Source organism: Lontra canadensis, unplaced genomic scaffold (genome assembly GCF_010015895.1).
Source record: "Lontra canadensis isolate GAN:19392208 unplaced genomic scaffold, GSC_riverotter_1.0 scaffold2, whole genome shotgun sequence".
NCBI classification, from domain to species: domain Eukaryota; kingdom Metazoa; phylum Chordata; class Mammalia; order Carnivora; family Mustelidae; genus Lontra; species Lontra canadensis.
In genome coordinates, this window is record NW_022630996.1 from 59,120,620 (window position 1) to 59,138,733 (window position 18,114).

Consider the following 18,114-nt stretch of genomic DNA (forward strand, 5'->3'; position numbering starts at 1 on the left):
TAAGATAAAACACTTGCACACTGAAAAAGGCCAGAATGTTACTAGCTACAAGTAAAAAATGTCATGTTATTCCTTTTTTTTAAACCAGATAATCATCTAGTGTTCAAAACAAAACAATTGGCCTATTTAAGTTTCTATGAAACTTCCAAATCTTTATTTTGATCTTTTTCAAGTATTCATTTGAATAATTCATAATTTTACAGCTAATCTGCTGTACCTACATAAAACTTGCAGGGTGTTTAAGATTTTAGTAGAAGTATACTGTTTTAGTGAGAATCACAAACATTAACTCAAACACAACAATGTATCTGGGTAGCTATCTGCTTGCAAGACTGAACTCCAGAAAACAGATTATATCTGGTGAAATTTTTTACCACTATGAATTATCGTCTGTCTATAGTGGTAGATGAAACACAGCAAGAATTTAATAAATAATTATAGAATGAATGAATTTCTTAAATTAAGACAAGGGTGATTTCAGAGAAGACCTGACAATGATAGGGAAAACAGTAAAGAGAGCAAGAAACATGAAACAGCCATTCAAAATTCTAAGCAAGTTAACATAAAAAAAATGCATGTTATGTCAATTTCTCAATTTCTAAAATAAAGTCAAATACGATTCTACCTATCGAGCTTCATACTTTCATAGATAGTAAAAAACCATATTAAATTTCCCCTACACTAATAAGAAAAAAAGACACCAAAACAATTATTTTAAACACTATTCTAGAGAAACCCATGAAATCTTCAAAAATGGATTTAAACTGTATACAAGAAAATGGGGGGGGAACCCCACTTTAAAATTAGTGAAAATATTTAAAATACTTAAAATAGCAATAACGTATCTATACCAGACAATATAAACATGAAAATTACTAGTTGCAATATGAAAGATAAATACTATTTCAGATAAAATTGAAACCAACTTTTCTAAATTTCAGTGACTAGCCTTTCCAGATAAAAGGATCTTCTGCCATCATGTGGAAAATTTTGAAATTACACTTGCACAAAAAAATGCCAGCATCTCATTAGAGTATTTGTTTCCCAATATTAGAATCCGGTTATAAGCTAGATCCATATTCTTAGAAGAATTTAGTGAAAATGATCATGCACAGGAACTCTTTGCTCCTGTCTTCTTCCTAAGAAAAGACAGTGTTCCTTGCAGCTTAAGGAAACTGCAAGACAGACATTCAACCTCTTTTTTGTTTCCAAGACTCTTAGCAGTTATGGCTATCCTAGGTCTCTCCCAGTTCATGATCTCAAATTCCTTAAATATTTACTCCTCATCTCTTTCCCACTTTAGGTACTTACAAGACTATTTTCAGTGGAAAAGGAGACAGGAATATAAGCTACACTAACTTGTCCTGAGTAATTAGGAACCACAGGTGTTGAATATAAATTTTATAAAGACCAAAAGCTTATTAACACTTACATAGCAAAAAATAAAAAATAAAAACTGAGCCTGCTTTTCATACATTCAGATGCCTGCTGACTTATCAATATCTAGATAAAAACATGAATTCATAGTACCCTATGAAATACAGCACTGAATTCTTATGTAGGGGTGCCTAGGTGGCTTACATGGTTAAGCCTCTGCCTCTGGGTCCTGGGATCTACCCCATGTCAGGCTCCCAGCTCAGCGGGAAGTCTGCTTCTTCCCCTTCCTCTGCCTCTCCTTGTACTCTCAGTCTCTCTCAAATGAATAAATAAAATCTTTAATAATAATAAATATATAATAATATATTAATATTATATAATATAAAAATTTTAATAAATAAATAATAATAAAATTTCTTATGTATTTATAAGATACAACATAAGAATTCTATCAGAGTAAAAGCCTTTGCTTAAACTATTAATATTTACAAAGACTACAATTCACACATTCAAATGATTGGTTAACTTTTTAATCTAACTATGGACATCAGTATGTTTGGTCTTCATCTGAAATATAATCACACATTTTTTCTTTGGGTGGGGAGATTTACTGAGCATTTATTATAAGCAAAATACCGTCCTAAGAGCTTTAAAGTACACAAAGATAGGTAAAACATAATTTTTGTCCTCAACAAACTTAACACCAACATTACCAAAAGGATGTACACAAATAACTATAATACAATGTTGAAAGCATTAAGTACCAAAACAAAAATACCAAAAAAATACTGTTCAGGAAATTGGAAAATAGAATTTTGCTTTTTTACTGGAAGAATTAATTAAGAAAGGGTGGATAGGAAAGTACTAGGGCTGTTGTGAAAGTCATTTTAGGATTTGGTCATACAGAAATAGGAAAATATTTAGGCCAAATGAACAGTGAAAGCCAAACAACTTACGACTACATCCAGAGAACAGCAAGCAAGTAGAAGCGGAACGTAGGATACACAGCAGAGAATACGGAGATGAACGATAAGAAAAATATATTTGAGCCAGATTTTGCAGTTGTAAACTCTAGGTTAAGGAGAGGTCAATGGGAAAACAGTGATGATTTTTGACAGAGGCAATAATATGGTCAAAGTTGTGTTTTATAAGCTGACAAGAGACTAACAGCAAGATTATTCATGAAATTACTACAAACATCTAGAGGTAATGAGAATGGAGGCAGTAAGTCAGGGTTCTGGCATGGTAAAAGGAAACAGAATAGGATTTAGCAACTAACTGGATATATAAGATAAGAGAGAAGGAAGAATTAAAAATAATGAAATCACAAAATGTTTTCAGCACCCTCAAAGGTCTTCCCTGGAAATCTTGCCTCTTTGCTTTTAATCTCCATCGTACCCCACACTAGAGGTAAAATAGCTAGCATTTCTAGAGTACTACCATAGAAGGCAACTGTTATGAATCTATTATCTTACTGACTCCTTAACCTTAAGGGGTAACTACTGCTGGTATTCCCATTTTACTGATGAAGAAACAGGCTTGGAGTGGTTCATCAAATTACCCAAGGTCACAAGGTAAGTGACTGGATGTTAGCCAATGTCAGATAATCATTTAAGTGTTACTGACGAAAGGTTACAATGCAATCTCCCATAGGGGTAAACCATATTTTTAAAACAAGCTCAAAGATAAAAAGATCTTCAAATCCAACAGAATGGATCCATATCAAGGAACAAGTGACAAGGTAGATACACTGAGTAGAAAACTGCCTAATCATAAATTCAATTGGCTAAAAAGTTTTCCTCCCAATGAACTCATAGTACCCATTGTTTGCTCTGACAAAAGACCAACATTTTCAACCACTTTACTTTTTTTTTTTTTAAGATTTTATTTATTTATTTGAGAGAGAGAACACGAGCAGGGGCAGAAGGAAAGGGAAAAGCAGACTCCCCGGCTGAGCAGAGAACCCAAGCGGGGTTCAATCCCAGGACCCTGGGATCATGACCCAAGCCAAAGACAGATGCTTAGCTGGCTGAGCCACCCAGGCACCCCTCTACCGCTATTCTTTCAGGTAAATTGATTTCATACTATCTTAAACATACTTGTAGCAAACTTAATAAACTCCTTAAAGATACTGACCATGTATTAATCTCTGAATCCCCTGAAAAACCGTATGCACTGAATGAATGAGTGAGCACTGAATGAGGCACTGAATGAAATCAACTCAGGTGGGCTGCTTCTGTTTAGTCCTCCCTGGCACAGTGTGACCAACATCTTTACAAAATTCAAGGCCTACATTTGGAACAATGTTTTGGATTGTTCTCTTGGATGTGATGAAAACTCTCTCCTGATTGGATGTGATGAAAACTCTCTCCTGATTCTTTGCTTCCTTTCCAGGTTTCGACCTTATTAATGTCCTCTGGATTACCCATCAACACCCTCAATTTGTAAAGACCATGGAAAAACAAATGGCTAGCTCTGTTTATGTTGAAAGAGGTGTTTCTCCTAAATCCCAGGACATTTCCAAAGGTTCCCTAATCCACTGACTCCCTCCTCAGTTATCAAAGAAAGGCTTTACTTTCCATGGGATCCAACAGTACCCATGTTCAATTTTGAGAAGATTCTCCTACTATCCACTAGGCTGTGCAGAGGATCTGAAAGATGGGGCCAAGTTCCCAATGCTCTCAGCTTTGATTTGTATATCCTTTCCCAGAGAAATAACGTAACAAATAGTAGTTGGGCTCCTAGACTGTCCTGCAGAAAAAGTCTATTTAACCACAGAACAGTTAGAATATTACACAATAGCTATTACATTTTATGTTTTCATTATAAATATACCGTATTTATGCTATATTATGGACTAAATAGCTGTTTATGGTTAATTCTGGTTAAAAGCATTTCAGTATCCATAAAAGAAGGATGAATTATCATTAGTATCTTCCAAGTATTAAGCAAGGCAGTAAGCTGCTGGGAATCAAACTAAACTAGAAAGCTAACAAACATGTTGTAATTAAAAGCAACATACACTTCTGTAATTAAAAAGATAAAACAAAAAGAAAAACAAATCATTAGGATTTGGGATCCAGTTTGCTTTTAAGAAAGATAAAACTACTAAATAACTTTTTAAACTTTGGATAACTTCATACTAACCCTCTTACTATTTAAGAAAACATAGTTTAAAATATACTGTAGTTCAATCTTAATATATGAACACTTGCCACCTCCTTAATTTAGGGTGTAGAGCACATTTTGATAGCATTTAGTTGAAAAGAATAGAACTAAAATAATCTGTTATGTCTCACTCATCAAAAGTGCCAAATCTGAATTTGTTCTTCACATCAAACAGAAATTAAATTTTATTCTTTTTAGACACACGCCATCGACATTTGTAGACACACCCTATTTAAAACAAATTTGATGTATGCAAATGCAGGTTTACACAAAGAAACAAATTATGGGCTGATTATTCACTTCACAAAAGGATTCTCAAAAGAATTCCCTGTAATAGTAAGTTTGCCAGGATACTTAAAATATAGTTAAATTTCAAAAGCAATCAATTTATAAACAACTTCTCAGAAATATAGCATTAAAGTAGTTACAAAAAGTATCAAGCTTCAGAAACTTCTATTATTACAAACTCTGTCACAAAATCTTGTCCAATCTAGGTGAAACTAACAAATTAAATAGCCAAAAATGGCGTAGAAATGTCTATCTTAAATAGTCCTTAAATATATAGTATATAAATATATACTTTTAAAACTGACCTAATAATAATCATTAAACTACCAATTCTTCTTTAAAATTATATGTACAGATTAGCAAACAATACTCAATATGGCTAACAGTGACCCATGAAACCAAAGAACAAAGAGTCTGTACTGCCTTGTTCAGGCAAGTAAGCCAGAAGTACAAAAAAAGAAAAATCCAGAGATCCCAAACAGCATTGCAGTTTTTGCTTTGTTTTTCCTTTGCAGTGCTCCAAGTGCTGAGATGTAGAAGTATCTGGGAAATCCAAACATGATGGCCCAAAAATGGAGCATTTGGGACCAACTAAGAGAAGAAGGAAAGATCCTAATGTCCCCAAATGGTCATTACTGGCTAATTTTTTCCTGTTCTGTTCAGAGTTCTAGCTTACGATCGAATCCAAAAACCCTGGCATATCCACTGAAGACCAAATAGATGTGGAATAATCTGACAGCAAAAGAGCAGCCCCTCATCGGATTTAATTACAAAGTTAGAATATGATCATGCCGCAGTTTCTAAAAAAATCTTAGAAATATTAAGTGATTTACATGAATGAAGTAGCCAAGGGAGTCACCACACTCAGACACTTTATCAAAGTTATACATATTTCCAAATATTTTAAAGTAAGAAGTTTTGGGGCGCCTCGGCGGCTCAGTGGGTTAAAGCCTCTGCCTTTGGCTCAGGTCGTGATCCCAGGGTGCTGGGATCAAGCCCCGCATCGGGCTCTCTGCTCAGCAGGGAGCCTGCTTTCTCCTCGCTCTCTCTCTGCCTGCCTCTCTGCCTGCTTGTAATCTCTGTCAAATAAATGAATGGAATCTTTAAAAAAATAAAAAATAAAATAAAATAAGTTTTTCTCACTGTGTGCATCTTGCTCCTGGCCTTGTAAAAGCATCCAAAGATGTTCATGGCCTTTTTTACAAGCTAAAAAAGGTTATTAACTAAGATTGTTAACTAAGGTTATTGGCCAGAAATCCTGAGTTATCAATTGCACATATCCACTGCTTATAAAATGTAAAAGTAACATGCACAAACCACTGAAGCCCATGCTGGGAAGTGGGAGGCACTAGAACAAGATGCCTTTCGGAGGAGTCACGGTTTAGAACGTGTGCTGTGAAGCTACACCCGCTGATACTACACGCCGGTGTCATCATAGCTGATTCTGTATATGTGTACATGTGTGTCTGCCATGCCACCTCTGGCCGTTCTTAGTTTGGAAGGGGTAAGCTTTCTATGAGAAGTGTATGCATTTTTTTATTCAATGGAATAATTTTCAAACAAACTGTAGACCTCTTCACCTTCAGCAAAGAGTCACTGCATCAAAGTCCAGAAACCTCTCCAATTTAAACATACAATAAGCAACATTTTACAATTTTTATTTGTTTATAATAATGATACCTTTCCAAAGGAAAATAAACCACGTGGGTGTATATATTTAAAATCTACTCAAATAAAGCATAAATATTTTAATGTTTGAGAGCACAAAAGTCAAAATGCAGTTTATTTTGGAAATGCTTCCAAGTTCTAGTGATTTAGGGAGTTGAGAAGAGCAAAACCTTGTAAATAAGATAAATATGATCCTCCCTTTGGAATTAAGCTAATTAAATCTACATACCATGGGAAGTATCTGAATTCTCTAGGGCCCAGATGAGAAATTTGCTAGCTTAATCTATTAACACATTAATGTTAATAATAATAATGCTTTGACAGAAAGAAAGTGCTTACAATGAAAATAATAAAATAATAAACTATTACAAGGAGGCAAACTTGCTAGTATGTGTTCAGCACTGTCCAGGAAAAAAAGAGCAGGGAAGCAGCAGAACCCACGATGTTCTCTGCTGTAGATATAGTGAGGCCTGATGAAAAATCTCTCATGCCTACCCACTTCCCATTATTTTAATTCCAAGTTTACTCGGCAACCTTCTAAACACTAATTCAGTTTCCGAGAAAGCTTAATAGAGGTCCACAATCCCTTACTTACAGTTCTGAAGTCAAAAAAGTTTCGACAAACAAAAGCTTTTTCAGAACTTACCTGGCAGCAAATCCTGATCTAAATGGACATAAACCCTTTATTTACTTCACTTAATATTAAAAGTCAAATATTTTAGTGTGGAGTATTAATGTATTTGATTACAGGGTGCCACCCCAGTTATTTCTTAAAATTCAGTCACAGTCCTTATTACCTTTCTAAAAATCTAAAAAATTCTGAATTCTGAGACACATCCGAAAAAGAGTTCCCTGGATCTAGATATAAATATTCTGACTCCTGGAAAAGAAGAGCCCCACCCCACCCCAATTCACCAGTCCCCATAACCAACCAACAAAAATGAATATTCTAGTTTATACTTCAATCATCATTCTGGTTTATATTTCAAAATTTATAAATTTAGTTAGTGTGAGTCTGATGCCAACATCTGATCATCTCTGGGTATACTGGTATATAAAGTCTAATTCCAGACCTACAAGGTCAATTACCAGGAATTATAACCACAATGTTAAGTGACACATACCCACCTGGAATCTCTTTCTTAACCTACTAGCTTCCAAGCCACCAATTCAGCTATTTACAGGTATTCCTACCAGAAGACTAACCAATAGTTAACCAATCTCCCTCCCAGTCCCACCTGTCAGCCTGACAAGTCTTCTAGAATACTTAGAAAAAGAAAATGCGAACAATTAAACTACTACAGATTTTTTAAAGTTATTAAGTAGCAATTTAATTTTGATCAAATATTCATTTGATATTTAAGTTTGATCTCTCGGAAATTAAGCAAGAGAAGATTCTTCATGTTGTTTTAAAAAAACTTAACATGGGGCACCTTGGTGGCTCAGTCAGTTAAGCAGCTGCCTTCAGCTCAGGTCACGATCCCAGGACCCTGGGATCCAGCCCACATTGGGCTCCCTGCTCAGTGGGGAGCCTGCTTCTCCTTTCCCCTCTTCCCCACCCCACTTGTGTGCGTACATGCACTCTCTTTCAAAATCTTTTAAAAATAAATAAATAAACTTAATACTATACCAGAAAATAGCCCTGATGATTCTTTTCTGATATCAGTTTAGAGCACTAAAGATTCTAAAATATGTCTTCCAGTGGTTAGGTAAAAGAGAATAACTCTGAGGAACTGAGAGTTTTTGAGGGGAGCGGGGTGGGAGGTTGGGTGAGCCTGGTGGTAGGTATCGTGAAGGGCATGTATTGCATGGAGCACTGGGTGTGGTGCATAAACAATGAATTCCGGAACACTGAAAAGAAATTTAAAAAAATTTTTTTTAATTTAAAAATTAAAAAAATAATAACTAGGTAAGTTTTATTTTGAGTCTACACATCTTTTCTCCAGCAGTGCTTTATAGTTTTCAGTGTACAGGTTTGTACATCCTTTGTTTACATCATCCCTAAGTATTTAATATTTTTTTATGGTAAGTAGTATTTTTAAGTTTTAAGTTCCAAGTTTGCGTTGCTACTACATAAAAATAGTTAATTTTTGTATAATGATCATTTATCATACAAACTTACTAAACTGACTTACTAATTTTAGATTTTTCTTGTAGATTCCATCAGATTTTCTACATAATCCCATTGTGAATAAAATGAGTTTTATTTCTTTCTTTCCAATCTGGATACCTTTCATTTCTTTTGTCTCATTTAAGTGGCCATTTACATTGTTGAATACATGTTTAGGGTTTTTTTTTTTTTTTTCATTTCATTTACAAAACTCAGCAAGAATCATAAAATATATAGCTGACATTATTTATTAATCATGAAGTAGTTTAAGTTAACCTACAAAATTTATTTTTTCTAAAGATTTTATTTATTTAGTTGAGACAGAGAGAGAGCACACACATGCACAAGGTTGGGGGGGGAGGGTCAGAGAGAGACAGAGGAGCAGGCATCCCACTGAGCAGGGACCCCGAGTCCAGTTAGATCCCAGACCCTGGAATCATGACCTGAGCCAAAGGCAGAGGATTAACCGACTGAGCCACTCAGACACCCGTAACTTACAAAATTTAAATGGCAAAATTAGGAAATGTATTTATAAGGTGCTGGTATTTGACTCTTAATGTGTTTACCTCAAGTGCTTTATGACATGAGACTGGTAACGAAAATATTGAGTATACACAGCTGCATTTTTAAAAATAACATTTATTGGCTTTTCTTATAATTACTGAAGTAGCACTCATCTTTGCAAAGAATCTGGAAAATAGGTGGTTCAAGGAAGAAAATTACAATCATCCTTTACCATATGACCCAAAGATAAACACCATTTACATTTGATTATAACATGAATAGTTTTCCCAGTCATTAATTCTTCTGAAACACTATTTCTAGCTGCATAGTGACCCACCCATCATATGGCTATGCTATCATTTCATTCTTCTGCCATCATTGGGTATCTATACTGTTTTTGATTTGTCATTATTACCATATATATACAGCACAATTAATATCCTTGTAAATAAATCATAGAATGGTCTTTTACTGGGGTCCCTTTTGCCCATTCTTTTTAAAAGCTGTGTTTTCCCAATCCAACCTAACCAGCTTTTTATATTAATTAAGCATGTTATCACATTAATTCAAAATATATTTCATTTGCTTTTTTAACTTTTTAAAATTCAGGGGTTATTAACTTTATGTTAATTATAACTGTATTACAAAAAACAAAATTTTTTTTAACCATTCTATTACTATAAAAACATATTACCCTAAAACAGAAAAGATGAAAGAGAAAAAAATCTGTGTTACCAATGAAAACTGTAAAATAGGTTAAGCCATTTGATATAGTTTTAACTCATCTAATATAACCATATCTTAGAGGTAAAAGAACTTATGGGTGCATCCTTATCTTCAAGGATAAAACATTATTTTTCCAACTGAGACCACTGAGACCTAAATAGAGCTTCCAAAAATTTCACAGAAAACACATGTGCCTGACTAACTACAGTTTAACAGTTATATCACAGCAACTTCTATTCTCATTTCATTACTGAAAAGAATTTTGAAAACCACACCTTGGGCTAAGAAACTTAAATCACTCTTTAAACAATAATTAAACATTTTATTACACTAGAGGTATACAGGATAAAAACATGATTAAGAAGCTTCTCTTTCCAAGGGTGCCTGGGTGGCTCAGTTGTTAAGCAGTTACTTTGGGCTCAGGTCATGATTCCAGGGTCCTGGGATAGGGCCCCACATTGGGCCCCCTGCTCAGCAGGGAGTCCTACTTCTCCCTCTCCCACTCCCCCTGCCTGTGTTCCCTCTCTGTCTCTCTCTGCCAAATAAAAAAATAAAATATTTTTTTAAAAAAAGAAAAGCAGCTTCTCTTTCCCTTAGGAAAAATACAAAAAATGGAGAAGCAAATACACAAATTATAGCAAGCAAACAAGCAAAATTCAAAAGAAAAATATTGATAGCATTTTATACTGCAAAAGTTTAATAGTTTTTTGGAAACATTAATTTCATGAAGTAAGAACACAAGACTTTGGTCCTGTCTAGCTGTGTGATACCAAACAAGTCATTTTACTTCTATAAGCCTCAGTTACTTTCTCTTTAAAATGGTAGAACTGGGGTTTCAGTTTAAGAGGACATACTGGAGAAATTATAGCAGCATATTTGTTATTTCCTCTCCTCCCAAAACCCCTTTGAACTGATAATAAAGGATTTTCAAAAGGAGTAATCCATAATGATCGAGAACAAAAATGGAGGCATTAGCCACCAACAGATTTCAGTGAATTTCTCAAGACAGGAAGCAGGTAGAGGAGTGAACTCATGAAACAGTGCAGATTTAGGATCTACAGCTTAGAATAGAAAAGAGAGAACAGAGCTGAAGAAAAAGCCAAACTGCCAGAACCAACTGAACACAGATACCATGTAGGTAAGGAAATCAGGAGTGAGAAGCAAATCTAAGGCAGATAATGAAAACTCTGTAAGCCTAAAAGTAACTTTCCAATCGACAAGGCCTATATGTAGGCAGAGTTCTCTTTCTTATTGCTTTCTTGTAAATAAGGACAGAAAACCAAAATTCATAAGATATTTGAAACATAAAAGACATCAAAATAAAAAGAAAAATGTCACCTTAAAAAGAGGTAAAGAATAGAAAATACTGCTCTTTATTATAAACCTTCCCACACTAACTTTTTAATCACATAACATTATTTTGATTTTTTTTAATTTAAGTACATTAACTGAAAAAAATGAGTTTACTACAGCAATCTGAAGCTCCCTTTAAATTCGAATACTCTTTATGTAAAATTTCAGACATTTGTTCTTATTAAGCCACTGTAAAATATACTTTAAAAAACAGGTAAAACCAGTAAAACTATATGCATACAATCTTTTATCTTCTTAAATTCTATGCAAAAACTTATTTCAGATCTTTAAGACTATGTGTTATGTGTACACATGAACAGATCTATTTTATTTTATTTTTTTTAGGGCTCCTGGCTGGCTCAGTCATTAGAGCATGCAAGTCTTGATCTCAGGGTTTTGAGTTCAAGCCCTACAGTGGGTGTAGAGATCTATTTTAGAACCATAACCACTAGTATATTATTATTATATTATCACCAGTATTTTAAATCCATAAGTTCAAATAAATTTTAAATCATTTAAATAAAACAGACCTCTATGTTTTGGTAACAACATCAATATAGGCAATATTGATCAAATTAGAATTTTTAAAATACCTTTATAACAAAAGTACTATTAGAACGCATCTCATGACACCAATAAAAGTTAAATATTCCTAAATAAAAACAGTATCTTAAAAGTATCACTGAAAAGCCAAATGCTAAGAAATGGGAAAAAAATGTTTTATGTTCCAATGACTGAGTTTCATATCCTCTCTTTTATCCCTTTTTCAACCACTAGATAAGGACCAGAATATGGTTGAAAAATTTTTAAGAGGTAAAGCTTAATGTTGAAAACATACATCACTATTCAGTAAACCATCACATCCAACAAACTATCACAAAAACACTACACTGAGTAACATGCTGAATAAACGTACAACTGAGAGGTTCACTCATACTTGGTAGATGCATCCCGGACATATATGATCTGTCTACTGAACAGAGAGGTAATTCATTCCTTTTCTTCTGCAAGCTAAAATACAAACTACAAATCAGAATGTTCAAAAGCAACAAAATGAGGTCCCCAAATCAGGCAAGAAAGGCATACAATTTTAAGAACTGCAGAATACCCATCCAAGCCTAATTATCCTAAGTTAAGGAAACTTTAAATATAGGCAACAGGCAACTTAATCATACATGTTTTATCTGATGATCTACTTCAAAGTCCTAAACAAGACAAAGATATCCCATGTGAGTTACAAATGGATGGTTACAGGAAATATGAAGAACTTCCTCTTCTCCAACAAATACAACAAAACAAAACATCAAATGTTACATATGCTATCTAGACCACCATACAAATCTAAAGAACTAAACACAAGAAGGACACAAGTATGCTCCTTTGCAGAAGTAGCCAGAAACAACCAGATACAGAAGAGAAGAACAGAACAGTGCCAGCACCATACTACTACCTTCATTCTCTTAACTCCTGAATGTTAGTGGTCTACCTTTGCATACCTTCCCCCACAGTTTACCCAACCTGGGCACTTTCAGCCACAACTTTGAACCAGCAACTAACTACAGATAAGGAATTTCAGTTCTCTACCTCCAGCTACAATCTCTCTACTGAGTATGAGACTAATATATACCTTAGAACATCTCCACTTGACTGTCCCACCAGAATGCTTACCACAAAATGTACTATACCATACTCATTCTTCACCAGGCTCCTTCTAAATACATAGTCTGGTTACTGGTATCGTGATCTTAAACCTGAGAGTTTTCTATTCTCTTTCCTTCCCTTTCACTAATCCTATGTGGGTCCTCAAGTTAAGTCCCATTTTTGCCTTATAAAAGATAACACACACAGCCATACCCTATACTCTCAACATATATAAAGACAGATAGATACCATCTCTACTACAACTCTCCTAACAGTTCTGCCTACCTTCAATCTGACTCATTCTTCAATCATTCCTTTATATTGCTGCTAAAGTGATCTTTCTAGAATATAATTTGAGTCATTTCACCACTCCTTAAAATCTTTCAGTAATTCCAAATAAAAATCTAAAGTCCTTAGCAGAATATCCTGTCTCCGGCCACCTCTCTATCTTTATTTCTTCCTAATTGCTCACTTTAGACACTAAATTTTAAACACATTACTGAAGATCCTGGAAAAAGTCATACTGTTTCTTACTTCAGTACCTCGGCATATGTTACTCCCTCTGCCTAGAAAGTCTTTTTCATGACATGGTAATTTTGACTTACTCAAGACTTAGCTCAGACATTGTATGTGGCCCTCAACTTCCTCCATTCTCTACCTGCTCCCATCACATTTAACAGACACACATTCATACTGTATTATAATTGTATAATACACACAACTAAATCTTGGACATGTCAAAGTAAAATACAACTGTTGTTCATTTTTGTGCCCCACAATGCCTAGCACTTTGCCCTGCAATAATAAGTGATCAATATCTACTTCTAGAATGTGTAAGCCATTTGGCTTTTTCCAGAAACAAGTTCTACTGTAAACATCTACAAACTATAGACACAGAGCAAAACAGTTCCTTAAGCAAAGCAAAAGAAACCAAGCAAGAAAGCAGGAGACATAAGCAAATAGGGCAGAAAAGGAAAAATTAAACGTATGGAGTCTCTTCAGAGTGGCTTCCGAGAGCTCACTCTTTTTTACCCTTCATCTCACATTCTATCACAAACATGTTTTATTTGCCAGTTAATCTTCAGCGCTTATTCTAATTTCCCAGAAAATAAGTGGTAAGAAGTTCTCTCCACAACTGGACAGACACCAGAGAAAAAAATGGAAAGTATTACCTAAATCAGCTTCTCTTCAAAACTGAGCAGCTAGAATTTTAAAAATGCAATAAATAAGACCCCTCCCTGATCCACCCAGACCCAATTCCACTTCTAACAGTTGCCTCCTAAAAGACTTAAGATTACAATAAATATTTACCAACCAGATATCAAACATTCTCCTTCAAATATTTCCAACAGCTCTTCTGAACCTCCATTTTTTTTCTCTTGTGGTAAAATACTATATAAATTCACTATTTACTCTGTAAATAAGCATATACATTTTTATCCTTAAGATAAAATGAAATACTTTCTCCTACCTTCCCCTAAGTGGTCCTGGAACAGAAACTTCCCCAGCTGAATTCCCTCTATCATTTGCCATGGTTTTCCGTGATTACAAATGAAAGGAACAGAGAAACTTCCTCCTAATGCTGGGGCCTCTAAGATGCCTGAGCTTTCCCTTCTCTTTTCTCCAGTGGGACCCATACCTAAGTTTGCCCCGTAAAGTACAAAAAATTCAGAATCCATTCAAGTTCGTAAGTCATTTTAGAAGTGAGAGAGTGTCAAAACCCAAAGACCACAAAGCACAGGAAGTCCACAACTGTGTTACTCTCAATTAGCTTGACAAAAACATAGGCATCAAGCTAGTAATACTCATGTGTGCCAAATATGTAATCATCATTAACCAAAACAGAAATCCAGGCCATAACTAGTCACAACAGGTATAACATAATCATAAATCAGATGTTTTGAAGAACTCATAGGAGGGAAAAGCCCAGAAGACTGAAGGATAACACTTTCCAATATTTTCTCCCCTCCAAGTCATTAGAATCTTCTTTATCCTTCATCCTTGAAAAAAAGAGAAACTAGCTCTCTTGGCAGAGCCCACATCACCCCACCCCTTCCAGGCTTAGATTGAGCTGCCTTACAACTGTGAGAATTACTACTCTATCCAAACAGTTAGATTACTAGGTTTAAACTGAACTTTACCCAGCTGTTAACTCATTAATTACAGAGCCCTACCCCCACGGAATACACTTTTCTTCATTCCAAAAAATAAGTGGAAATGTCAGATCAGTAATGGGGAAGAAGGGACACAGCTTACCTACTGAAACTTTCCAATAAATAAGTTCAAAAGGAATGAGAGAAATAGAAAATCAGCAAGAGAACACAATGGCAAGATCCATCAATGATGCTAAACTAGTTGGCAAAATCAGAGAAACAGAATATTTGTACAGTTTCAGAGTTTCTCCCCAAAATGCATATTAATTTCAAAAAGGAAAACAGTCACTTTACAGTGGAGAAACTTAACCAAGTGATCACAGTTGACATCACAAGTAGTAAATTGTATTGATAACATGTGCCCTCTGATATGGTATGTTGAGAAAAACTCCTCACCCTTGGTATCCCTCCCACTAATGCACAATATCAAAATCTAATCATGAGAACAACAACAAAAACCAGACAAATCCAAATTGAGAGATAATCAAAAAGTGTCACACATGAAAGATAAGAAAAGACCGAAGAACTGTCAGACTAGAGAAAACTAAGAAGACAGGATAACTAAATGCAGTGTGGGATCCTGGATTGGATCCTGCAACAGAGTAAGAACATTACTGGATATACTGGCAAAGTGTGAATAAAGCCTGTAGTTACCATCACTGCAGCAATGTTAATTTCTTTATGTCAATTTCTTATTTTTGATAACTGCACCATGGTTACATACATGTTTATATACAGGGAAGGTGGATGTAGGATGTATGGAGGAAAACTCAGTACTGTCTCTGTAATTCTTCTGGAAGTATAAAATTATTAAAAAAAAAAAAAAAGCTGAATTCCTGATACCAAACCTCCTCAGTCAATCAACACATTCACCCATACTCTCTCCTCCAGCCTATTAACAATTTATTCTGAGTTTCTACTCTTTTGCTGAAAAGCATCCAAGTTCTTATACTTTAGAACTCTCAAAATGCCCTTATTTCTTCTCAAAGCTAGCCTCTCCTTCCTGTCCTGCCACAAACTGACCTGGCTTAAAAGATGTCACTTAAACACTCTTAATTTCTTACAGACTCACTGCAATTAGCAATTTACAAAGAGCTTTTAAATGAATTAACATACACTAATTTAGAGGTGCATAAATACTTATTATTTCACAAATAAGAAGACTAGGAAAAATTAAGTGATAATGACATTTAACAAATTCCAGAATCTGAACTTGAATACAGTTCTTCTCGCTCTAAGACCAAGTAACCATATTAAAAGAAAGCATTTGCATTTAAGATTCAACTTCCCCTGGCTCCATACAGGCTAATTACCACTCACACACATGATTTTAAAGTTCTAAATTTCAAGATTGTCCTAAATAACTCTTGCAAGCTACAATCGAGAATCTAAGATACAGTGAAAACGGTCTGTATTCACCCTAACCCAAAACTTTATAAATAAATAAAATAAATAAATAAATAAAATAACAGTCTAGCCACCAATTTTGGGGGCTTTCCAATAATCCCTTACCTGCTGTTTTACCGACACTGCTTCCTGCTTTCAAATACCTGAGATGTCGCTCTAATTTCCAATTCCATTCATTTCTTGGTATTTGCAAATCATATCTAAGAGCAATGCTGCTAGGCCCACAACCCCACGAAATACTCTTTTAACCTCACTCAAAAAGGGGGTGGGGGATAGTCAAAGAGTTAATCGCTAATGCAGGTGTCTAAGATTTAGGGCAAGGAGACAGGGCAATGTAACAAAGTAACGCAATGTGAGACTCCGGAGAAATCAACTTTAGCCTGACTTAACTCTGAGCATTTTTCTCCTCCACCGCTTATGGTCATATCCGATACCTGTCTCAGTCAACTGAGAACATTAAGACCCAAGAAAGAGCACGGAAGTTTAAAAAAATAGTAATTACGGAAACAATCCTGTAAATCTGAAAACTAGATAATGAGAAAACCATTCACTTATTAACAGGAGCTTGCTATGTGCAAGGCATTGGAGGAGCAAAAAGCTACTTGACGTGATTTATTCAGTTTCGTAAGCTGCCATTCTCACCCCTCCGGTGCCTGGCACGCGCAGGAGCTTAAAAGGAGGAACTGTATTGGGGACGCCAAGGTAACGGGATCAGCTGCAGCCAAGAACCCATAGAGAAAGACGGGCTCGGGATGTAACTTTGGGAAGTACTGTTTGAACAGCTTTGCGCTGTTTAATTCAAACGGAACAGGCTGCCGCTGCTGGATCCTGCGCGGCGCCCGGGGAAACCAGCAGGGACGGGCTGTCTCTCACAGGGACAAACAGGGGCACCTTTTAGGGTCTGGGACGAAGAAAAGTTGGCATTCACTTGCCTCCCATTCCTGCAAGAAACGCTGGGCCTCGTCAGAACCAACGGTCTTATGTCTCCTAAATTCGTCCTTCACATACTGGTCGCCAAGGGCTTTGAGGTCTGGGGGCAGAGCCCGGTGCAACAGCAAGATGCGCCGGTACAAGGCCCGGACCCGCGAGACGTGCCCGGCCGGCATAGCCCCACGCGTGGACCGCACACCGCGCCTGCGCAAAGGAACGAAGCGCGCTTACAGCACTTTTAAGCCGGGTATCAGCGGAAGAGGGCGCGCGACCTTCATCCGGTTTGGTCGGCTCTAAAATCAGGACCTTCCGGAAACCGAGCGGCTGCGGCTGACGTGGAAGTGGGCGGGTTCTTGCCTGGAGGGGGCGTGGCCTCGGTGGAGATGTACCTGCGGTCGGGCCAGATTGCTAAAGCCCAATTTGTCCCAAGGAGAGAGGCAGCCGGCCAGAGGACTGGCGTGGGCCTGTTGTCACCCCCTCAGTCACGTCGCATCCTCTTTTCCATTCATCTCACCCTTCTCTGCTGATAAAGGCCTGAGAAAGCCTTCATCAAATCCTCTTCTTGGAAGAGGAAGTCTTACATGGTTAACTAGACCCACTTCAGTTATCTTACAAATTCCTGTGTTGTCCGAGAGGAATCAGAGTGGGATTAGGATTAATCTCTCCATTCAGGAGCCCATCAACCCACGTACTTTGCACAGTGCTGTGCTCCTAAATGGTACCCAGAAGGTGCAGCCTCTTTCATTTAACTCAAGTGAGCCGTGAGCCAGCAGGTTTCATCAGCTGAAG

The 18,114-nt window shown here is 36.2% G+C and overlaps 1 protein-coding gene across 1 annotated transcript in view; it reads right to left on the reverse strand.

Moving 5' to 3' along the window:
* The window catches only part of SDHAF3 (succinate dehydrogenase complex assembly factor 3), a 59,939-nt gene extending 42,382 nt beyond the window's left edge, over window positions 1–17,557 (reverse strand). Inside the window, exon 1 of the mRNA XM_032874576.1 lies at window positions 17,328–17,557. Coding sequence (XP_032730467.1) covers window positions 17,328–17,501 — 174 coding nt within the window. The 5' untranslated portion in view covers window positions 17,502–17,557. The remainder of the gene's footprint in view (window positions 1–17,327) is intronic.
* Window positions 17,558–18,114: the final 557 nt, after the last annotated feature.